The sequence below is a fragment of the Pectinophora gossypiella genome, chromosome 20, assembly GCF_024362695.1.
Source record: "Pectinophora gossypiella chromosome 20, ilPecGoss1.1, whole genome shotgun sequence".
NCBI classification, from domain to species: Eukaryota; Metazoa; Arthropoda; class Insecta; order Lepidoptera; family Gelechiidae; genus Pectinophora; species Pectinophora gossypiella.
Genome location: NC_065423.1, coordinates 11,824,984 through 11,850,832, shown reverse-complemented (window position 1 = coordinate 11,850,832; position 25,849 = coordinate 11,824,984). Strand labels below are relative to the sequence as shown.

Sequence of the window (25,849 nt, the reverse complement as noted above, 5' to 3'; positions counted from 1 at the left end):
GCGCGAGGGAGTTAATTTAAAGTGAAAAACCTTTATTTTAGTTCAATCTTACAATCGTATAGATTGATAGATAAAATCTTACGGTCTTTTTATGTTCATAATGTACCTATTTCCAATGTTAAAACTAAAACAGGGCAAGACGAGTTCTGTTTTTATTTCGACAATATTTTTTCCAAGTTTCTCAAACGACCTGAATTGTGTATTTAAGCTAAAAGACAGGCACTTTGCAAAATTAAACCGGAGTCAGTTTCATTATTTTCCCGTTTCTTTTATAAATACTTGGGCTTCATTTCGAATACATTACAAGAGCTCTTGTAAATATTTATGTTACCTAATTGGGCCAGTTTTCTAGGAGTCTAATATTGTTATTAAGTACCTAGATAGAACTAAGCATAAATAGGGGTTTTGGGTTTTAACTGTTGTTATTGTCTTGTTTTTGTGTGTGTGGCGTCCTTTTCATCTAATTTCAAAAAAAGAATGATTTTAATTCGTAGGAATCATCTTTTTATTACAAAATTGTTTATGTATGTTCTCCGTTTTGGTAGTTTAAACAATTTCTATTCTATTTTATTCTCGTCTTGTTTGTTACTTGTTACCTTAATATTGTTTGTTTTATTGTCCGAAAGTAAGACGTGCCGTGCTTCGAAGGCCACGTAAAATAGTCGGTCCTAGCAACTAAGTGTGTAGTCGTTACATGAGTCATATAAGGGATCTCAACAACCTTGATACCAGGGTTGATGAGATCGGTCATTGGCCTCACAACTCACACGAGAATACACGGAAAAGCTAAAATTTAAATTAAAAAGTTCACACTAGATATTTTTCTATCTGTCTACGTGTTACTCACTTATTAAAAAGTAGGAGAATTTGCGATCCTTGGACTACAGCCAGTGTTGGCAACATCAAGGTCTATATTATTTTTACTGTAATATTTTGTCCTATGGCAATATTACAGGACTTTACGCCACGGACTTTGCCGACGAGGCACGTTTTCTTGTATCTTTTAACTTTATGTAAATATTTCCTAGTTTTAATATAATACAGTCCACTTTTTAACATCTCGAAGAGGTTTTATTTACCGGAGCGACCATCGCCTCCAACATTGGTCCATACGAGACCGGGAAAAATCAGTGACTTTGAAGACAAAGAAAGCAGCGCGGCGGCGGGAAAGTGTCGTCAACATAAAGTCAACGATAGCATATTTCCTACGACGGGTGGCAGCGATTTACGTCGAATTATTAATGGACGGGCCATCTATCGCAACAAAATAGGAATTTGCGGCGATTCTATACATTCTTCACTTCAACTTCAACTTCAAACGCTTCGCGCCTACGAGGTTTGGCGGCAAAATTTCTCCTAGTCATTCCATCGCTACATAATAGGCTGCAGAAACAGTGATAAGAAGATTATAGAAGAAGGAAGAAACCTACATGTTTTCACGCTACATAATCGTGAGCATCAATTCTGTTTCATATTTTCAAGCTACACGCAAAATTTATCGTGAGCGGCAATTTTTTATTTTTTTTTATAAAAGTGACTTCAATTTTTTCACTTCAATCTACTTCAATATTGACTGGGTATCATTGATCGGTGTCTTCGTTGCACATATTTACCGCAAGAGGGCAACATCTATTCCACTCACTCACTCCGTGTGCCGTGTGCGTGCGGCCTATAATACAACGGCGGCACAGCATTTCAGCCAATCACGGACGAGCGGGAAATTTGACGCAGAGCGGCAACCAATCACAGCAAGGTGACGCAGTGAAGCTCTACCGGCGCGACGAGGAACGAATCTCCGAACAATTTTTTGAATTTTTTACTCATTCAGCCATTTTAATTTTTTCGTTAAATCATAATTTCATTTTTTACATTTTATATTTATACAAGTTTTATTCGTTTGTTATATACTATTGTAATTGTTATTAACGGCAATGGCAGACGACGAGCGTTTTCATCATTTAATTGCAGCAAGAGGATACGTAAAGGGCACGTTGACACGGATTTTTAATTTTGTGGCTAGTGAACAATTCAACAAGGCGACTATGGACACCTTAAACATTCGCAAGTCGCGGCTCGAGACTTCGTTCAAGGAGTACGAGCAGTTTAATGTGGAAATAATACAGCTTAGTGATGACGACAAGGAGGATGTAGAGTCCATGGAGGACAAGTATTACTCGGCCCTTAGTTCCCTGAGCAGCCAACTGTCTTTGCTCTCTGGTACGGCTATGCGTACCGAGAAGCCTAACACGCCGTCAACGTCGTCTGCCACGGCTGCCAAACTCAATCTGCCTCAAATTCAAATTAAACCTTTCACTGGTAAGTACGGTGACTTTAAACCGTTTATTCAACTGTATAACAGTATGATTCATAACAACAGTTCGTTAGACAATATCCAACGCATGTACTATTTAAGGACTTTGTTAAAAGATGAGCCTTATGACTTAATTAAGAACTTACCTTTGTTAGATGAGAGCTATGAAGAGGCATTGCAATTAATTAACAGTAGATATGACAATCGTCACTTGATTATTTGTGATCATATTAACACAATCTTGGATATGCCCTCTGTATCAAAATCAACCTCAGTGCAACTGCGCGAGTTTATATCGACAGTTAGGCAGGAAATTGCGGCTTTAAAGAACTTAGACGACTCAGTTAAATCGTGGGATGCCATATTATTGTGTCTTTTGTTTCGCAAACTAGATACCTACACGGCACGAGCATATCAGATGGAACGAGACCTGAAGGCTGACCCGTCCCTCAAGGAGTTCCTTGAGTACCTAGAACGACGAGCCATGGCTCTGGAAACTGCAGACCAGGGTATGGTAAGGAAGAAACTGGCTGTCAACATCGCAACCGACTCAGGAGCCTCCGGATGTCTGAAATGTAAGTCCACAACCCACAAATTATTTAACTGCCCGCATTTTAAATGTATGGCTGTCGCTGACAGAATAAAGTTTGTTAGGGCTAACAAGTTGTGTGAGATATGCTTAAATTCACACACTAAAAAATGCAGATACCATTTCCGATGCGCTACATGCAGGCAAGCACATAATACATTACTGCACGCTGAGGAAGTGGTCAATAAAATACAGTCATGCAATTTTTCTTGTGACAATGCACATGTGATCCTTCCCACTTGCCGTGTCAAGGTTGTTGCTAAGGATGGCACGGAGCACACCATAAAGGCCTTATTAGACAGTGGCTCACAGGCTTCGTTTGTTACCAGCAAGCTTGTCAATATGCTAGGCATGACTCCTAAGCGGAATGCGGCTGATATAGTTGGTATTTCCAATGCAAAGACCAAAATATCCTATTCCCTTCCGTTGCATGTCTATTCATTGAAGTCTGACTATTCAACTACGGTCAACTGCCATGTCATTGACACAATCACATGCAAACTCCCACAAAACAAGATTGACTTGTCGTGTATGTTCATCCCACCTGCCTTACCACTTGCAGATGATAACTTTAATGTGCCTGGGGAAATTAATATGCTTATGGGTGCGGACATATTTTTTCAGGTGATACTGCCATCCACGGAGCCAGAGCGCTTCTCATCACAGAATGAGCTGCCCACACCGCGTTTCATAAACACCAAGTTCGGCTATGTAGTGGGAGGTAGTGTTGCAGACCAGGTTGTATCTTTGTATTGTCAAAGCTGTGATAACGGTCTTAATAATGCTGTAAGTTCATTTTGGGAAGCTGAAAGTGTACCACATGTATACAATGAAAAATCTACAGAGCACAGGCTCTGCGAAAGTGTATTCCTAAACTCTGTGAAGTTGCAGGACAATCATAATTTAGAAAAACGATTGCATAAAGATGAGAGGTCTTTCTCTGAATATCAGAGCTTTAATACTATTGGTAGCCCTGCCGATTTAATAAGCAGAGGCACCCTAAGTGACCCCAGTGATCTTCCACACTCCAAGGTACGGTGGCACGGCCCAGACTTTCAACGAAACAGTGAGTACTTAGTCAATGAACATATAGACTTACCTGTCAATTTACCTGAGCTGAAGTCTGCTACACCCGGGTCACCTGTAAACCTACCTGAAGCCCCGACCACCAGCGCCGTGATCTCCCTGGTCGCGCAATCGCAGTCGGAGGTATTTGATTATATTTACAAGTATTCATCTATACAAAAAATGACACGAGTTTTAGCTTATGTACTGAGATTCTGTCGCAACATTAAATCTAAAAACGATAAGAATAAAAATAATTATTTGTCTAGTGCCGAGTTAAATAATGCATTGAGACTGATTTTGAAACATGATCAATCCCTTCACTTCAAAGAGGAATTTCACTCTATAGGAAATGGTACTTGTTTAAAAGGTAGTTTAAAGCCATTGCATCCGTTTGTAGATGAAGAGGGTTTATTAAGAGTAGGGGGCAGGCTTGACCATGCTAATCTTACCTATGTTAGGAAACACCCTTTGATATTAGCTAAAAATTCTCATGTTACACAACTTATTATTCTGAATGAGCATTATAGGCTGCTTCATGCAGGACCTAAACTTTTGTTATCTAGCTTAAACGAAAGATACTGGATAATTAATGGTATACGAGAGATTAAAAAAGTCACTCACAAATGTATTATGTGTTTCAGACTGAAAGCGGCGGCTGCAAAACAGTTAATGGGTTCATTACCTGCGGACCGTGTCACCCCTTCGCGTCCCTTCGAGAAGGTTGGAATAGACTTCGCTGGGCCCGTCAATGTTAAGCTTTCGCGTATACGAAAGTCAGTAGTAGGTAAAGGCTATATTTGTGTTTTCGTCTGCTTTTCAACAAAGGCAATTCATCTTGAGTTGGCCTCAGACTTGACCACCGATACCTTTCTCGCTTGTTTCAAACGACTAATATCGCGACGCGGTTTGCCCACCGATGTTTATTGTGACAACGCAGCGACGTTTAAGGGCGCAGACAACCAATTAGCTGATTTGCACAAGCTGCTCGCGTCTCGAGACCATCAAACACAGGTGCAAGATTATTCAGCTACTAGAGGAGTGCGATTTAACTTCATTCCATGCTACTCACCGGTGTTTGGTGGCCTCTGGGAGGCCGCAGTCAAAAGTACAAAGTACCATTTAAAACGTATTGTACACAACACTCTGCTAACTTATGAGCAGCTTCAAACTGTTTTGTGTGAGATCGAAGCCGTACTAAATTCGAGGCCTTTAGTTCCCATGTCAACTTCAGACATCGATGACTTTTCATACCTCACGCCGGGACATTTTCTCATTGGGGTGGCTCCGACCTCATATCCAGAACAAAATGTGTCAGATGCACCTAACAATAGGTTAAGGTTTTGGGACCATTGTATAAAGCTAAAACAAATGTTTTGGAAAGTATGGTACAAACATTATCTTACCGTGTTACAAACTCGTCCTAAATGGCGAGATGATGTACCAAATATTGATGTAGGTTCTCTAGTGATACTTAGGGAACAAGACACCCCACCATTGTCATGGCCCATGGCCCGGGTAACCAAAGTTTTCCCTGGAGCTGACCAAAAAGTTAGGGCTTTAGAAGTAAAGACGCCTAATGGCAAAACTCACATTAGGTCTGTGACGAAGGTGAGCGTCTTGCCTATAGATAAGTAAATATATTTAGAATAAGATTAAAGGTTATTTTATTTTATATGTGCTTATGTATTTACTTACCTGAAGATACATTGTTATGTTTTACTTACATACCTATTATAGGATATTTTTATATAGAATAAGTTACATAAAATTATTATTTTAATGTTTTCATTTTGCAAACAGTTTTCTTACAAATATTGTTATGAGATGTAATGTTTTCTCTTTTAATAATAACAATTCTTAAAACTGTTGTACATCTATACTCTGGTCGATAGTTTTTCTTTAACTTATATAAAGGCATTGTATCAGATGTAAAAGGTTACTATTTGTACTTATGTGTCTAAAGTTTTCACTAGATTGTTTTTCACTTAACTTAAAAGAAATGTTATTCATGTGCTTCATAGAATACATTAAAATGAATGTTTTACATTGAATTGATTAGCTTCACTTCAGTAGTATGTCTTTAATAGTTTGATATTCTACTCTATAAGTTGTGCTTTAAAAGGTTAATTACTTCAATTTAAAAATAAGTCATATTCTGTGAGGCCGCAGCATGTTGGCAACATCAAGGTCTATATTATTTTTACTGTAATATTTTGTCCTATGGCAATATTACAGGACTTTACGCCACGGACTTTGCCGACGAGGCACGTTTTCTTGTATCTTTTAACTTTATGTAAATATTTCCTAGTTCTTAATTCTAATACAGTCCACTTTAACATCTCGAAGAGTTTTATTTACCGGAGCGACCATCGCCTCCAACAGCCAGAAGATTTTACCTGCAAAGAAGAAAATGTATGTTTAGTACGAAAGGAATGGGGATTTCATTCTGAAATTAAAATTATAATTTCTTGCAGTTTCTAGGAAATGTTTGTTAGACAACGTTGGTAACAATGTAGAGAATGTAATCTTGCAAGACAATAATGCTAAAATAAACTTATCTGCTGAGGATGCAAACCTTAAGGGACTTTACGACCTGCCTATTATGATAAGCGACTGGACGCTGCTGAGTAGTGCTTCTATTTTCAAAATGTCCTTCAATCATCGCATTTCCAAACGCAAATACAAACGAATGCGAATATCCATGTTCAAAAATGATTAGATCTATCATGTATCAGAATTTGAATTTAGAACTTAGCTTTTTATCGTTAATTTGTTTCAATTCTGGCGTGAACAACACATTATAAAGGACTCAGTTCTGCATTCAAATTCGGATACATGATAAATCTAATAATTAAAGAACATAGAAATTAGCGTTCGTTTGTTTTCGAAAAAACGACAACTGTTGATGGACTTTAAAAGAATAGAAGCAATTTACGAACGTGAAGGCAAGCATGTATCTCTACCGGGTTGGGCAGAGTCACAAGTGAATACTTTATTGTTGTTTTGTGCAGGGAATTAAAAGGGTTTAAAACTAACTCAATGAAATTTCTAGTTCAGCAAACAAGATACCCTCTTACAAAGTAACACAACAGGCTAAACCTATGTAACAAAATTTTTACTTTTCACTCAGAGGACAAAGTAGATATGCAAACGATGTCACAACGTACCTTTGAGCAAGTTAATACTTTATAAAACAAAACTTTTTACGACTTTAAAACCTTTTTCACATATTCTGTATTTCACTCGGAATATAAAAGCGCTCCAGTGTTAAGTCTGCAAACCCTCAAATAATAAAGAGCATATTAACGTCCCTTTCTTTTTATTTCTTCGTAAAAGGTTTTAGTGAAGAATTGTTGGAGGTTTCGTGTCGCAAGCCGTGGATTTCGAAGCCATTGTCACGTGCCAAACTTTTCAAGTTTGCTGTTCCTAAGATTTGGGTCATGCGGGACGGGGTTTTGTCTATTTGTTCAGCAGAAATTATTTCCTGTTACGCTGATTTGAACTGAAGCTACGAATGAATACATTGCAAATAATGTGATCCTTTCACGCGACACCCTAAAGAAATTTGAATAAGAATAAAAAATCTCGGTCCCAAAAACATGAAGCAATCCATTGATTTTTATTATATGAGTTTTTTTTTTGTTAAGGGACGTTGTTGTTTGGGGAGTTTGAATAATTACTTAACAATATTTTGCTTTGCTAAGTCGAAAGAACGTAGTAAAATCACAAAAATTGGTGCTCATATTTTTTCGATTCGGTGCCCCATGTTGGGCGCCACTTTTAATTTAAAGGTAAAATCAAATAACGCGGTTTTGAATTGCGGTGTATTACAGTTGTTCTATTAGTTGAAAAGCTTTTCAAATTTGTGGCTTTTGGTCGGTTTGTGGTTCACATTAATTATTGTTCTGGTTTGTTTATCTTCATTAGGTAACAATTTATTATGTAATGCAAATCATTGTACACGTAACCACTGCGTGTAACTTGACGATATTTTGATAACTATAAAACAAGTCTTTCTGTCACAGACAAGCGCCATCTACCGAAAACGGCGTGTAACAATTTAGTTAGCTGGCCACATATTTTATCATAAAAACAAAAGAAACAAAATGGAGTAGCAAGAACGACGCCGTTTTATTTTCCCGCTCCTTATATTCGGTATATAAAACCAAATATATTCAAAGCGAGTACCTATTTTTTCATTATAAAACCAAATATATTCAAAGCGAGTACCTATTTCTTCACTTTCTAAACATCAAAACCGGTAAGTGAGTTACTAGACCAAATTGGAGATAAGCATGAAAAAGTTTTAGTACCGTCTACTCTGGACCGTCGCACACGGCTCATAATATACAGAGTGTTAGTGACACCGTATCTACTACTGAAGGTAGATTCAGGTCATAATTCTGATATAATATCAAGTGGATTGAATTTTTCCGTTGCAAAATTTATGATATTGTATTTTATTTAAAATAAAATAAAGTACAGTGTCACGAATAACCTGTATGATACAATAATTCCGTAATTAAAACACATAATAACGGGTTCTTCGAGAAAGAGATCTCTCGTCGGATCCAACTCGGATGGGCAGCATTCGGGAAGTTGCGGAATATCTTCTCATCCAAAATATCTCAGTGTCTCAAGACGAAAGTCTTTGACCAGTGCGTGTTGCCAGTGATTACCTACGGCAGTGAGACGTGGCCGCTTACTATGGGTCTCGTGAGGAGGCTCGGTGTCGCTCAGCGGGCAATGGAGAGAGCTATGCTTGGTATTTCCCTGCTTGATCGAATCAGAAATAAGGAGATCCGCAGGAGAACTAAAGTCACCGACATAGCTCGGAGAATTGCAAAGCTGAAGTGGCAGTGGGCAGGACACATGGCGAGGAGAACCGATGGCCGCTGGGGCGGAAGGGTTCTGGAGTGGCGGCCGCGTGTCGGACGACGCTCAGTGGGTAGGCCCGCTACAAGGTAGACCGACGATCTGGTGAAGGTCGCTGGAAGCCGCTGGATGCGGGCAGCGCAGGACCGATCGTCGTGGAGATCCTTGGGGGAGGCCTATGCCCAGCAGTGGGCGTCGTACGGCTGATGATGATGAATAACGGGTTCTTACCGCATTTAAAAAAGGGATATGGATTTCCGATATTTCGACACTCTTGCAAGTGCCATGATCACGGGATGACTGATGAGATTGGAGTGAAGTAGGTAGGTCCATAGTTTTCTACGGGCAGACACCGGCGGTATTATATATTTTAATTATGATAATAACCGCGTAAATTTAAAACTATGAATCAATAATTCCGTGTTGGCCCCCAAACACTCACACAGGAATTCTCCAGTTTCAAAATTGTTCCCAAACCAGAAATTAAACTTCCAAGACCTTCATCAAAATATGACAAAAGGCAACAAGAACTATCATTATGGTCATATCAGAAGGCATAGGTCATTAAACCTATGACGCGAGTTGATTAATGTGCCCTAGTTTGTCGTACTTTGATTGATGCCATCATAAGATGGGTAACTTTGGTGTCAAAGATAATGTGTGTAAGATAAGCTTATGAATGGTATTTGTGGAATTCCGCAAGTTTTCAAATATTGTGAGGGTTGCTTCCGGAGGTTGGTTTGGGATTGGTATCGCAACATAACATAGCATCACGGCTGTCTCCCCGAGGGGGCAAAGGTGTATACATGTAACACCCACCAAACCAACTCACTCCTCGCCCTGGTGTCAGGGTTGTCATCTTACTTTCGGACAACCAGGTGATCGGCCTGTAATATCCTAACCAAACTAGGGACCAAACAGTATTTTTTGTTATATGTCCGGGAATCGAACCCAGGACCTCCGGATCGTGAGCCCAACGCTCAGCCACTGGACCATGGAGGTTCTTAACCCACACGTTAGGAGAGGGAATGGTTTAGAGCCCGAACCGGGATTTGATTAAGTCACACTACAATGTTAGTCACGCGTTCTTCGAACTGGGCTACCGTGGATGCTGCAATTTCAAAAGTGGCTGGAAGTTATCTTCTGATTACTTGCGACAACAAAACCGATATTAACCTGACCTATATTTTTATTGCCTGCAAGCAGGCTATACACTTCTCTTCTTCGTCGTTCCCTCACTGCTGAGCATCGCAACCATAGGTTATGGTTTTCTATTCAGTACGGCTGCATGCTGCGTGGACCGCCCTCTGTATGCTGCCGCCCACCGTCTTCTTCAGGGTGTCAGACCACCTCGTAGGTGCCCTTCCTCGCGCGCGTCTACCATCAATTTGCCCAATGATGATCTGCTTCTCCAGGCCGTGCTTTGGGGACCGCATAATAATATGTCCGAAGAAGCTTAGGGCATGTTTCCGGCATATTGAGGAGCACTGCATCGTGATTTTGAGCTCTTTTAATATGGACTCATTCGTTCGAATCGCAGTCCAAAGTATGCGTAGCAACCTTCGCCAACACCACATTTGGAAAGCATCGATCTCACTGCAATCGCGGCTCTTCAAGCACAATACACAACACAACACACACTACAATACACTAATACAATAAGGTCATTATTATTACCTATTAAGACCATTGAACTGTGTTCATGCAAATAAATGATATATCTATCTATCTATTTGAAAGGGCGTGTAAATAGCCCAATCTTGGGTGGGTGATGTACCCTAGTAAATTTTTTGAAGATATGTGGATTGCTTCAAGTAACATAAACAGACTCCCGTGCCAAAGCCACTCACTCACCTGCTTTGACAAAGTGCCGCCTTCTAGCTGCAGGAGGCGAAGATTCGACTCCTCTTCAAAGTAATTTTAAAGAAAACTCGTCGCTCAGTCACATCGAGTCACAGCGTGGAAGTCGGTGACGAAAAAGTCAGGAAGATTGCGAGGTACTTACCTCGTATAATAACACTTCACACACACGAGCACAAGTTTATAAAGTTAATTGAAAGAAATCCGGTGGCTTTTTAGTCAAAGAACACTAAAAATATTTATTTATTTCACGGAGCTAAACAATATGCAGCCGCCATGAAGCCGACGAACAATTTAAGAGGGGCCGCGTCGATCACGACCAATCAGCACGCAGTTTTTCATTGGAAAATGGTGTAACTAGCGCCACCTCTGCGAGCCATCCAGCAACACTCGCTACTCACGGTCAAGCGAGCGCCGTGCACAAACAGCGGGAATCTCAAATGTTTTTACTCGAAGCAATCACAACACACATATTTAATAATTAAATAAATACAAAATTAATGGTGCTTAACCACTATTAGTACCTAATCTAGACAGTAGGTTTAAGTATGTTAGTTGAATACGGAAATATGCCTTCGCTTAACCTTCTAATTTCATGTATAACAGACATACACATGCATGATACATACCTACATATATACAAACTCACGCCTATTTCCCACTGAGGTAAGCAGAGGGCTTTGGTATATGATATTACACCCAGGCAGAATACATCTTCCACCCATTATGATTCCGATCAAAATAAAGAGAAGCAATGAAGGTCGCAATATAATACGTACGTATCTAATCCAAATATCAAGCAACAACTATTTTTATATATTTCTCGGCTATTACATTATATTTTTAAATAATTATGTACCTGAGTAAGCCAAAAATAGGATATTATTATCAAGTTAAATCTGGACAGCGCCATCGATATTGTTTTTGTGTGCACCCGAATGGGCACCAATGTATTTTATTTTATTTTATGTTATTTTATTTCGTGTAATTTCATTTTTATTAATAATATTAATTTTATTTGACTTTATATATAATTTAATTTTAATTTATCTAATCTAATCTGATGTACTTATACTTATAATTATGGATCTAATCTAATCTAATCTAGCCTACAAGATCCCACTGCTGGGCAAAGGCCTCCCCTTCCTCTTTCCATTTTTCGCGGTCCTGTGCGTATTCCGGCCAGTCCCTCCGGCAAGCGTCCAAGTCGTCACGCCATCACATAAATAATCATCATATAATATAATTAATATCATTAATAATAAATCATCAATAATAAAATCAAAAAAATAATCATCATTAATATTATTAATATCATTTATTTGATATCGTCATCATATAATTATGGATATTAATCTGAAATAAATAATTTGAATTGAATTGAATTTAATTTTGAAGAACGTATCCTGTAAAGTGCCGCATTGTGTTTATAGTTTTATACCGGTCTGCGTGTAATACAACGAAAGTCCCTTAAAGGGTAGTTTCCAACTAGTGAAATCAATTACTTTTTACAAAACGTAAGAGCACGAAATAATTATGGAATTTTTATGAAAAAGCACACTGTGGCGTTAATAGAAAAACTTGATAAAATGTTGCACTTATTATTACGTTTTTTTTGATTAAAATTCATAAATAGGTATAATAGAAAAAAAAGGTAATGTTTTTCGGTAGATTCAGATCTGTCTTTATTTAATAATAAGAATTTCATAATTTATCTTTAACCAAGTACCCGATTAATATAAAACTTGACAGACAGTTTCGACGGCGCAACAGAACGTCCGTCCATGTAGACTCTCTCACTCTCTTTAATATTAATTACGTACTCTCCTTAACAATTTTCTGAATAAATTTATAAGCATTTAGAAACCAATTTGTCACAGTCGACTAATTGAGTCTTATGAGATTCTAGGAAATCCGGTTGTCTGTACTCCTAACCATTATACTTTTGCAATTAGGTCAACTTAATGTACGCTTGCTTATCCGTCTAATTTACAACGAAACTAACAAATTAAAGAATGATGTTAAGAGATTGATCATTCTTTAAGACAGATCCATTAAAAATAATTATATTATACGCCGTTCAGTTAGCTACCTAGAATTATGAGCAACTGAATGTGGGCATATCGTAAAAACTGACAGTCTTCTTCTGTCGTGTGGGTTGTGAGGTGGATTACCAACCCCATCAACCCTGGTGTCAGGGTTGCTATTAAGCCGCCAAAGGACCCTGACATATAGATGGCGCTGTTCAGATTTAACATGATAATTACCTATTTTCTCATTACTGGGGTACACAATTATTCCAAAATTAGGCAGAAGCATATTTAAAAATAATTGTTGTTTGATATTTGTATCACATTATGTATAGAATTATGTTGCTACTTACTTATATTACTTCTCTTTATTTAGATCAGAATAATAATGTGTGGAAGATGTAATTCTTCCTGGGTGTAACAAAAAGAGTCATCATTTATACCCAAAAACAAAGATAAAAAAAATATGAGATCAGTATAAACATAGGAAAATCTGTACAGTCGTGAGCAATATAATGTGTACCCACTTTAAGATTCTGTCGCACTAACATATTTGACATTCAGTGAGACTTACAGTTCAATTTGTCAAAAAAGTGAATGTGACATGGTACCAAAGTGTATACATGTTAATGCTCGTGACCGTACAGCGCCATGAATATTGTTTTCAAGGAACGTAGCCTGGGAAGTCCCTCGTGCACAAGATTAAAAGAAGTTTACGAGAGCTATACAATATACATACTTACAAAAAATATAAAATAGGACTAAGGAAGGCTTAGCAAAAACAAATGACGCACCAGTTAATTTAGCACACTCGCATTGGGGTATTACGAATATGATCACTTGTATCCAATAAAATTTATCGCCCGAAAAAAGAAACAACGGGTAAAAATGTAAATGTATTTACTTACAAAGCCTGAATTTGGGTACAAATTGAAAGCAAAAGCGATATTAAAGGTGAAATTGATGAATGGGCTGTCGTGTGTATATGTATTTTTGGGTCAGGTTGTTTATTATGGTTATCAATAGGTTTTATTTTAACAGACTGTGTGTGTGACACAATTATGTTGAAAAGCTCAACTGATTTCTATCGTGAATAGCTTTAAACTTCTCCTAAAATGTCTTAGAGTGAGAAACAGTGTGATAAAATGGAGATGTGGTGTAAAAGACGATACAGTGACTAAGATTGAGAAGGGAAAGGGAGAAGGGAAAGCAGTAGCTATTATAAAGCGAAGCGTGGAAGGGATGGCAGAAGGAAGACCTAGAAAAACGTTTATTACAATACAATACAAATACACATATTATTGGTTTATTGACCAAATTGGAGATGTCCGTAGAAAAGGTTCAATAATATTACTCTGAACCGGCGTGCGTGTATGAAACGATTGATGAATGTGGAGGAAGCAAGAGAAGAATGTCAAGAAAAAGCAAATATAATTCCATAGTCTCTGCTAAGGCCGGTGGGAAATAGGCGTGGGTTTATGTATGTATGTAAAATATCTTATAAAGAGAAAATGATCACATAAATATGTGCGTGTGTGGCTCTTGTTAGGGTGCTCCTTCACCCGTAATGTAGCGTGTAATGTTGCAGATCTGATCATTACACCAATCATGGAAGAAAATTAAGTGTTATAGTGCTCAGCCTGTGCACAACAGAACCCTGTAATCTAATGCTACAACAGATTCGAGCAATTATGTCAATTTGTAATAAGTGTAAACCAGCAAACTTGTAGTGGATCACCTGATGGTACGCAAACCCGTAGTGACCAGTAGTCACCAGCTGGCCTTTCAGATGGGAGCACGTTCTTTTCTTGAAGGTTTGTTTTTCTTGGAGGTCCTATCGGTTTGGCTTGATTACACTGTGTGATGAGGCGAGTCCACGAGTTCGAGTAAGAGCGTACGGCATACCTTGACGCTAAACGTGACGAGTTAAAGACCCGTCCCCCTGCCGCTATTCATTATAATTACCGAAACGGTGTGTATGCTCACGTGCCCTCACTGTGCGCTGAGTTCACTGTGAAGATAGGCTACATAAGTCATATTCGGGCGCATCAGCGTCGTTCCGACTAGGAGTCTAAGTAGTCGCCATGGCCGACATCGTTTTTGAGATCATCATCAACATGTAATGCTCGAAATCGAATGTGTCATGTGACATTACAAGCGAATTCTTGCAGTTGAAAGAGCACCCTTAAGCAGTTTGCGTAAGGAGTGTATTAACTTTCGGATTCCCATCCCGTTTTCAATTAAAAGTAAATAAAAATCACGCTTATAATCGCTAACAGGGTAGACATAGCAACAATCCGAAGACAAAACTTGCAGTCACTTTTGGTATTCGTATTTTAATGAAGGTACATAGATTTGAAGGAAAAAGTTATCCCCAAACACTGTTGGTGATTCATACTATTGGATACTAAAATAAAATCTGTCTTTGAGCACCTTTAACAACGTTAGAAAGAAGCAGCTACATTGTATGAGAATGTCAAATTTTCCTTCAAATCTGTCTGTCTTGCAATCTTTGAGGGCTAATTACTTAGTTTTATGCCCTTATTAAGGGTACTTTTTTTGGATGTTTCTAAAAGCTTATTAAATGGAGCAGTTTTTAGAAATACTTTCAGGGTCCATGACAATCTCATGTGTTTATTATTCGTCGGCGAAATATTAACAACTGTAACAATTTTGGTCGAATTCTCACTTTCGATAACTTTTTTTTTATCTTTGATTTATCTTTAATTGTGCGGTACACAGCTTTAGGCATAGTTGTGAAGTAAAATAAAATAATTATTAAGAAAGGGATAGCGACAAAATGATTATTTCTGAAGTAAAGTAGAAAATCTAGAAAAAGGTACAAAATGGGTCATATCTCCTAAACCGTAAATAATTGCTGAACATACATGGGAGTGTTTCTGGTAGCTAATGAGCCCTTCTATCTAATTTTTCATTTTGAACCTGAACTTCTGGGCCACCCTGTATAAAAGGAGAAACAGACTGACTGACATATCAATGCACAGCCTAAACGGCTATACGTAGGCACTTGAAATTTGGAAGGACGTAGCTTAGGTACCGTAGAGGTGCACTAAGAAAGGAATTCCCGGAATTCCCTCGGGAACGAGAATTAGCGGGAAAATCCTTTTGTATGAAAAATCTAAACCGCTTAAGTTAGACGCTTGTAATTTGGCATGCAGGTACCTTAGTTAACTTTAAGCCTAGTTGCAACAGGATAATTATTGCAAAATTCTAACGGGAACGGGAGTTACCGCAAAAAACATTTGTATGAAAAAATCGAAACCGCGTAAGATGTTTTCAATCTAGCATGCATGCATACCTTAGTAAATATAAAGTTTAGTTACGGCTGTATTTTGAAAAATGGGAGTTAGCGGGAAAAAAAATTGTATAAAAAAATCTAAACTGCATAAGTTAGATGCTTGAAATTTGATATGCACTCTCACACACACAAAGATCTCTCTTTTATTTATTTATTTATAACACGCCACGCGGACGAAGTTGCGGGCAAAAGCTAGTCTATTATAAGTAATTAATTAAACAAACATAAATAACCTTTCATAGACTTTTGACGTATTTTCCCTGTGCATTCATAGAGGTCTATCGTTCAATCTGTAGTTAGTATACTGACGCTCGGATCTTATCTCTTCCACCAACAACAGCAGCATATGACATACAGAATGATGGATGTGTACATATCCTTCCGAAAAAGTTGATTGATACCTGCGTTACTGCGAGTTATTTATACTGCAGATAAACGACATTGCTGTGACTTTATTTTGATGTATCTCTTTTGGATTTGCGGCCATAAATACTTAGCCTGCTTTTTTTTCACTGAAATGCGATCGGACAACGACTTGAAAGTCTAAAGATATTTTTGAAATTGAATTTGAAAAGTTATTTTTGTTGTGTTAGGGCAGCCGATTTCTTGACCCTACCGCAATTGTCAAATTAAAACATGTATGTTTTAGTGATATGCTTCAATGTCGCAATTTTTAGACCCCCAGGTAGATAACACTGAAGTAGGTTGTAGAGAATCACCAAACGAGGTGCCTTGGGACTCGTAGCCTTGGTGAGTCTAGTTACAAAAGCAAAAACTATCGATTCACATTATAAACATCGAGAGGAAAAGTTTTTATAGTTCGTTATATAGACTGAGAGTTTGCAACAAAAACATCGACTGTTACCGTTCGGGAATAAAAGTTGCGTAAAGTTCTGGATTAATTGTTGCATATTATTGAGTTTGAGAATGCGGTTTACTGCATTCTCTAGGGTCCGTATTGTATTGACTAGGGGTAGATTTGTATGCGTTATATTTGTGAATTACAGTTGATTGTAATCTTGTTATAACGGCCTCCGTGGTCAAGCGGTTGAGCGTTGTGCTCACGATCCGGAGGTCCCGGGTTCGAATCCCGCTGGGGGCAAATCACAAAAATCAGTTTGTGATCCCTAGTTTGGTTAGGACATTACAGGCTGATCACCTGATTGTCCAAAAAGTAAAAAGATCCGTGCTTCGGAAGGCACGTTAAGCCGTTGGTCCCGGTTATTACTTACTGATGTAAGCACGTACCTAGTCGTTATATGAGTCATGTCAGGGGCCTATGGCGGCTCAGTAATAACCTTGACACCAGGGTTGACGGGGTTGATAATTCACCTCACAATCCACACGATATAAGAAGATCTTGTTATTGCTAGAGGGATGGAGGCGTATAACGAGGAATGTAATGGATATGTGTGTGAAAGGTGTGAGTACCGAGATGATTACTGACAGAGTAGAATGGAAGGGGAATCTATGTTGTGCCGACCACACCTAGAGTGGAATAAGGACAAGAAGATGATGATGAATCTTTTTATTGTTGATTGTTGCTGTGTTTACCTATTCACTCATCATACAGGTCTAACGGGGTTCGTTTCCCGATGGGGACATTGTCGAAATCACTTTGTGAGACTGACCTTTGTTTGGTAAGGACTTTTCAGGCTTGAATCACCTGATTGTCCGAAAAAGTAAATTGATTCCGTGCTTCGGAGGGTACGTTAAGCCGTGGGTCCCGGCTATTAGCCGTAAAAACACCTCCATAACCCGCAGTGGAGCAGCGTGGTGGAGTATGCTCCATACCCTCTCCAGTTGATTGAGAGGAGGCCTGTGCTCAGCAGTGGGACGTACATAGGCTATTTATGTTATGTTTATGTTATGTACAGGTCTAACATTAACAGCTGTTCGGTGGCTAAATTCACAGATGTGATATTGTTCTAGATAAATAATAATAATTGTTATGTCTTACAATAATTATGTGTTTGTTTCAGTCGAATTGGTTTTTACTGTAGTGGCTGAATGTAAAACTGTAAAAATAAAAAAGTAAATTTTTATTTACACGGTCACTTTACCTGACGATATATTTATAATGTCGTTTTGTCGATTCGTGCTTATATGTGAATCCAAAGAAGTCATATCGTTCTGTCAAAAAACGAACAAAATTACGTGCCACGCATATTAGGGAAAAAACCAAATTATCGATTTCAAAGAAATTTATTGAATCGATCGATGATATTATCACGTTGTGCACGTTAGCCCTGCTGATCAGAATAATATAACATAATACATAAACTCACGCCTATTTCCCACCGGGGTAAGCAGAGACTATAGAATTCCAGAGACACTTTTCTTGCTTCCTCTACATTCATCAATCGCTTCATACACGCATGCCGGTTCAGAGTAGATCGTATTAAACCTTTTCTAAGGACACATAAACAGCCAATATACGCCCCACTGCTGGGCACAAGCCTCCCCTCAACCAACCGGAGGACGTATGGAGCTAATTCATGCCGGTTCAACATAGAATCCTTTTAACTCATTTTAGGTCATAAACGAAGCATTTAAGGTTATTGTAAGTAGGTATATACAACATGACCTCTTTTCACCAACCAACATCGTAGCGTATATTGCCCCGGGTAAGTCATTTAAAAGGGAATGTTAATATGATAACCTAGTTATGGCGACGGAGGGCCCATTATGTACAAATACATTGAATTTGAAGCATCCCTTTTGAAATTGAATTGCAATATTGACCTCAAATGGTACGATTGTTCCTTCGTATGATAACACCGTTAGGTCAACGTATAGTACTTATTCCTATTTTCTTGTGTCTATCGGAAATAATCGCATTATTGAATACAAACAGTGCTAATTTCCATTTTCATTTTTTAGAATTTGAATTCGGAACTAAGTATTCCATTGTTGTTTTGTTTTGATTCCCGCATGAACAAAACAATATAAAGTACTCAGTTCTGAATTCAAATTCTGATCCACGATGAATCTAATAATTTATGAACATGGAAATTAGCATTCCTTTGTTTTCGGAAGAACGAAGACTGCCGAGGGACAGTAAGAAAATAGAAGTGAGAATAATTCAAGCATCTATCTCAACAGGAGTGGGCTGAGCCACAAATTAATAAGTCATGTATAAAAAAGATATACGTAATGATGCACACCAATTATGTTATAAGCGACTTACATAAACAAAACACTTAATATGAGGTTCTTAGCGCGTTTAAATCAGGGATATGAGACTCCCGATGCAGTGCAGTTTTGTGAAATAAACATTTCTCTCTCTCTCTCTCTCTCTCTCTCTCTCTCTCTCTCTGTATGTATGAACAATTTATATTGATTTTGAAGATATATGGTAGATTATAACTATGTAGGAGGAGCGCTGACGTGCATTGAATGCGGTCGTACATTTAATGCCAAGATCGGATATGTCAGTCACTTTAGAGCACACGAACGACGCTCTCATTAGTTGTCGAGTCGCTGTGGCCGAATACGGTTAGGAAGGAAGAAGATCAGCACACCCCAGACACTTCATACAAAATACCCCGTTTTACACAGACACTACTCATTGACGTTATCGTACACGCGCATGTGTGTGTGTGACGACGCCCATACGATTGAAGACTAAAGTAAGACCGAGGGGGTGAAGTAACCCTAGCTCAGCCGCTGATCGGGAGCGGAGAGTTGCCGTTCTATAGGTAATATTATTTCTTACTAACTTTTGTCTGCGGCTTCGCTCGCGTTGAATTCAAGGTAACACGGTTCCCCTTCCCAAATGTACCAACTTTTGGCTTCCTACCTTAAAAACTGCCAAAAGTCCCATATCAAATTTAACCTCCTCTTTGAAGGGGATGGGGGCAGATTTCCAAAAAAAAATGATTGATTTTTTTTTGTTAGTTACAAATAGTTTGCATACCAATTTTTAGCTTTCTACATTGAAAATTGCGAAATGTTCCATACAAAATTCCACCTTCCATTTTAGGGAAGTGAGGGGTTTGAAAGAGACAAAAAGTAGCCTATGATACTTCAACTATCTTCACTTAAAAAAAACACTTCAATTCGTCGCTGCGGGAAAGACGGACAAACAGACAGACACACACATCATCATCATCATCATCATCAGCCGTACGACGCCCACTGCTGGGCATAGGCCTCCCCCAAGGATCTCCACGACGATCGGTTCTGCGCTGCCCGCATCCAGCGGCTTCCCGCGACCTTCACCAGATCGTCGGTCCACCTTGTACCAGGCCTACCCACTGAGCGTCGTCCGACACGTGGTCGCCATTCCAGAACCCTTCTGTCCCAGCGGCCATCGGTTCTCCTCGCTATGTGTCCTGCCCACTGCCACTTCAGCACACATATACTTTCCCATTTATAATATTAGTATGGATTCTACGCTATCAGTTCAGTATAGGAATATTTACATAACAGCGTAATACTATGAAGTACTTAATAAAAGTTTGTTGTTGTCGAAAAAGTTGTAAACATCTTGATGGATGTTATTTACATAAGCATGAAACAACAAAGAGATATCCTTCATAAAGCTTCTATAAACAGGGTACAAGGAATATACCTACTATTTAAACAAATATAAATTTACATTATACACGGCGATACGGCTCACCAGCTAAAGGTTGGTCTAACATAAAACTCGGAGAGGTGTAGGTACTTAGTTCATACTGCGAGGTTTTTCTTGCAGCTTCTTTTCCCCGTCTATACAGGTTGTGAGAAGCTACAGTAGTTTTAGGCGGATGAGACGTTCGTTATGTAAAAATTGACGATTCTTGTAACTATGTTACGTATTGAATAAAGATATTTTTGAATTTGAATTGAATTTGAATCGTACCTGATGCGAATAAGGTACATTTGCAGAACAACCACTATTATTTTTATGAAGCCGTTGCTTGGTCTCAGTTCCTATTTACTGATGTCAGTGAGTAATGTGAGCCAGGGCCTTTGGCGGCTCAATGATAACCCTGACACCAGGTTTAATGAGGCTGGTGTTCCACCTCAGAACCCACACAATAAGAAGAAGATTATTTTTAAGTATTTTATTTTTTGGTGCTGTAAATGCATTTGCATTTTCGGAGGTATGTGACTTAACCTGTATTGGGCTGGTTTTCTCTTCGCGGGTTGGAAGGTCAGACAAGCAGTTGTTTCTATGAAAAACTGGACCTGTCAAATCTTCAGGTTAGGTTAGGTTAGGTTAGTTTCTGCCCTGTAGTTCCGGGCGCAAGAATAGGGCTACGGTACCCCCTGCCTGTCGTAAAAGGCGACTGAAAGGGGACACTGGAGACCGTGAGTGGTAGGGGCGGGGGCCCGAGCCGCTCTTCATACGGTCTCCGGGAGGGACGGCAATGTGACATGGCCTCGCATTGCCGTAAAACTGGGATGGCGTAGGGGTGGGGACCTACCCCGGGACGCGCTTTTTATAGCAGGCGCGAGGGAAGCACCGGTGCGTTCGTTAGAGATCCCGGAGCTTCCCGACATGCGCAGCAGAGGGCCATCGGAGGGGTTTTAGTCGGTAAGAGTCCGACATAACCTCGTCGCTCCCCCGGGTGGCGAGGTATCCATGAGGATTTCCCCTTCGTTACCAAAAAAAAAAAAAAAAGGTTAGGTTAGTTTAAGCGGACCCTGTGAAAAACGGGATAATGTTAAGGAAATCATGATGATAAATGCATTTGAATTTGAACAACAAGTTCGCTATTAGGTAATATATTTACGCACAATCTCCTTCGCTTTTAAGAGGTTAAGAGATCAAAGAGTGACCTACTAAAGGCCCTTCAAATTAATTAAGAACAATCTAGACAGTCATTCCCTGTCGTTCATTACACAATATTGTTTGAAGTCCGCAGTGGGTATCAATTAGTCGCCAATTATCCATGATTGACTATCTCACCTCAAAGAAGATTGACACCAATAAGTTTATCAAGTTACACATGTTTTTTGGTAAATTGAGGAATTTAATACTGTCGTATCTATGGCAGATCGAGGAGTTAAGACCCTTGGGTAACTAGTATCCGGGATCAAAGGGTAATCTGAACAACTTCGCCTTATCTACAGGTAAGAGCCTTTTTAGAAAATCACATTTAGATGATTTTTGGCACATTTGTAATTTGTTTTGTGAATTTTTTTAATCATTTTATTGTCTTGTTTTTGTATGTGGCATTCTTCTCTATAATAAACAATTCGTATTCTTCTATTCTATTCTCGTTAGAAAAATCTCACAATAGACAAGTTAGTTTCAATTGCGATTGATGAATGAACGGAAAAGCAAGAGAAGACATAATTCTCGGACGACTAAAAGATATAATTCTCATACGAATCGAAGCAAATGGAATTCCATAGTCTCTGCTTACCCTAATAGGTAATAGGCGTGTGTTTATTACATACATGCATACATAAACAGCCTATACACGTCCCACTGCTGGGCACAGGCCTCCCCTCAATCATCCGGAGAGGGTATGGAGCATACTCCACCACGCTGCTCCACTGCGGGTTGGTGGAGGTGTTTTTACGGCTAATAGCCGGGACCAACTTACTTTTTTGGACAACCAGATGATTCAAGCCTGAAAAGTCCTTACCAAACAAAGGACAGTCTCACAAAGTGATTTCGACAATGTCCCCATCGGGAATCGAACCCGGACCTCCAGATCGTGAGCCTAACGCTCTAACCACTAAACCACGGAGGCTGTGTGTGTTTATTAATAAAGTTAAATATCGAATCTGTAGCTTAATGTAATAAAAACTGAGCAAAATAAAGAAGTACGCTCTCAACTCTCGAAGCTATCATAATAACATCGAATCCTGTCGCCGCGCCGTTGGAAATATTCTATATTCGCACTTGTGTTGTATGTGGGACGTAGAGTGGCTCGTTAGGTTTCAAGAAGCTATAACACTCCGGATGTCGTCTTCAGTGAAAATTTGCCTTGAATTGAGGTGGGTAAGTGCAGTGCAGTGGTGTTTATCTATCCGTGCATCCATGCTCTAGAATAGATTGCCGAGGGTAGTTCAGAAGAGTTCATGTTACCTAATTTTTAAAAAGAGAATCAAAGAGTTTTTTTATCTATAGAATATTCTTAGCCGAAGTATAATATATATAGTTATGTATATAATAGGATTTTTTTTGTTTACTAACAGTCACTTACACTAACTCATTATAAAATGTTAATTTTCAAAACTTAAAAGCTAAATGTAGTGTCTAATTACGTATATAAGTAAACACTGCATGCAATCGTGTAGAAAAATGTATATAAAAAGTGGGTAATATATAACTAAGACTTATATGTAACAGTAAAAAATGTATGTAAATGAATGTATCTAAAAAGAAATGTATGTATGTAGATATAGTATATTATTATATTTGTATATATTTATGTAGGCCTTGGCATATACACTTCTCATCAAAAAAATCGAAACACCTTGCAAGTTTACGTTTTGTCAGGATTATCAGAAAAATGTGTACATTTAGGAATAAATGTTAAATGTCGTTTAATAGTGAGTAATATGAGCTTATCAAATCTTAATGTTAATGTTCTAAATTTAAATGAATTTTTCATAGGTTTCGTATTTTGTTAAATGAGTCATTTTTATTCCGTATGGAGTATAAAGGAAATGGATAAAACAACACACGTAAATGAAAAAAAAAGCTAAAAAACGTTTATTTAATAACTTGTATTCCCTCCCCGAGCTCTAATTACTGCTTCCATACGGTTCTTCATCGATCGGATGAGAGTCACGATCACATGCTGTGGTATATTGTCCCATTCCTCTTGGATTGCATCTTGCAGCTGGCTAAGTGTTTCTGGGGCAGGATCTCTTGCTCGAATTCGTCTCTTTAATTCATCCCACAGATGTTCAATGGGATTCATGTCCGGGCTTTTTGCTGGCCATTCCATAATAGAGATATCGACTTCGTTAAGGTAATCTCGTACGACGCCCGCGGTGTGAGCCCTAGCATTGTCGTGCATGAATATGAAGCCGTTGCCAATAAAATGTGCATAGGGCATCACATGAGGCTCGAGACACTCTTCGACGTACCGATGACAGTTTAGTGCAGGCAGACGTGGCCCAGACACGAAAGCAAGCTCTGTCTTACCGTCGGCGCTGATTTCTCCCCAAACCGTCCACGAAGCGCCACCATAGCTGACCTTTTCTTCAATGCAGCATTGTGCATAGCGTTCTCCGTCTCTTCTGTAGACCTTGTTCCTTCCGTCGTTACCATACAGCATAATTTTACACTCATCAGAAAAGAGAACTTTGCTCCACTGTAGGTATGACCAATTTAGGTGCTCACGTGCAAAGTTAAGGCGCGCTCTTCGATGGTTTGCAGTTAATTTCGGCCCATTTGCTGGCTTATGCGGTACCAGTCCACGATCCTTCAACCTTCTTCTAATTGTAGAGTCACTTACAGCCACCCTTCGTACAACACGAAGCCGCTGCTGCAGTTGAAAAGCGTTAAGGCGTCGATTTCTTAAAGAAGTTGTTACAATAAATCGATCATCTCGCTCAGAAGTGACCCGATTCCTGCCAGATCCTGAACGGCGCGTGAACAAACCAGTCTCCCGATAACGTTTATAGACTCTATGAACAGATGACAGGCTTAGATGCAGTCTTGCAGCCACAACACGCTGACTAAGGCCAGAATCCAGCAATGCCACAACTTGGGCGGCTTCTGTGGGCGAAGTATCCATACGTTTTAGAAAAAAAACCTTTTTTCAGACGTCCCAAAGTCACAGTATTGAAATAAAAAACAAAAAGTTTAAGGATAGGCGCCAATTTTTAGTTTTTAAACGCTAGATGTACTCCAACCCTAAACACACATTTGTCTCAAAACAGTGATTCATTTCGTTTATAAGATAAACAAATGAAATTCTAATTTTGAATTTTCGCTTATTACTGTAATGGCCAAACTGCCAGCTATACATTTATGTATTTTTTTTCATCGTATGAATTCTTTTTTGTGTTAAATTCGGACAGAAACAATGAAAACGGAAGTGTTTCGATTTTTTTGATGAGAAGTGTTTTTGTGTACCCTATTTGTAGTTACTATTATTTTATGTAGATGTAATTTTTATATTTCGTATTTTGCACCTCTTTTTATTCTCCCGTAGCTATTCTTGTCCTACCTCTGGGTTGGAAGAGATCTCTCTTAGAGATAATTCCTCCCTTGTTAACGTCTATTTAATGTTTATGATGTAACAAGCTATTGGTCGGACGAGACTCTCTACTAAGCTGGACTCAAATGTACATGCCCATATACTTTGATCTAACTAGTTGTACTAACCACAGAGCTATCAAGTTCTAGACTAAAACATTATACAAGGCGTCCACTTCACGCCACATAAACATGAGACGACTTCCGCTGGTTAAGGCTACGTGCGTACGGTCACGAGCATTAATGTGTATACACTTTGGTACCATGTCACATTAACTTTTTTGACAAATTGAACTGTAAGTCTCACTAAATGTCAAATATGTTAGTGCGACAGAGTCCTAAAGTGGGTACATTATATTGCTCATGACTGTACAGATAAGTGAAGAAGTATACAGAATGTTAGTAACGTCGTAACTAAAACTTTGAAGGTTGATTCGGATCATGATTCGAAGTTGATATCAAGTGGAATTTTCCGTCACAAAATTGACTCAGAATCATTGTCTCAATTATCCTCTTCAGTATTCGGTACGATGATTAACATAGGCTACTGGAAAAAGCTACTATAAATATGGAATAAGACTGCTGAACATCCTGGTGGGAAATAGGTGTCAATTTATGTATGTACGCTACTTGCCTA

General features: G+C 38.8%; 2 protein-coding genes across 6 annotated transcripts in view; one reads left to right on the top strand and one right to left on the bottom strand.

The window, feature by feature from the left end:
• LOC126376243 (TWiK family of potassium channels protein 9-like) overlaps positions 1-25,849 on the bottom strand; it is a 406,126-nt gene that overhangs the window by 239,180 nt on the left and 141,097 nt on the right. The window contains exon 1 of one of the 3 annotated variants that reach the window (XM_050023533.1): positions 848-891. The exons of the other annotated variants lie outside the window; for them this stretch is intronic. The gene's annotated coding sequence lies outside the window, so the exon portion shown is untranslated. Of the gene's footprint in view, positions 1-847; positions 892-25,849 lie in introns of those variants that run through there. 3 annotated transcript variants of the gene reach the window in all.
• LOC126376252 (uncharacterized) lies at positions 1,612-6,308 on the top strand. Of its 3 annotated transcripts, none has more exons than XM_050023551.1 (3): positions 1,612-2,316; positions 2,704-2,886; positions 3,525-6,308. In XM_050023551.1, exons 1-3 carry the CDS (start codon positions 1,932-1,934, stop codon positions 3,569-3,571), a joined length of 615 nt encoding a protein of 204 aa, XP_049879508.1. In that variant the 5' UTR covers positions 1,612-1,931; the 3' UTR covers positions 3,572-6,308. The 3 variants fall into 3 exon arrangements, with proteins under 3 accessions (XP_049879508.1, XP_049879506.1, XP_049879507.1); XM_050023549.1 differs by having other exon boundaries at positions 1,616-2,316; XM_050023550.1 differs by lacking the exon at positions 1,612-2,316 and having other exon boundaries at positions 2,330-2,886.

Coding starts and splice junctions, on each gene's coding strand:
- LOC126376252 (XM_050023549.1), top strand. CDS start 4,149: ATGACACGAGTTTTAGCTTATGTACTGAGATTCTGTCGCAACATTAAA.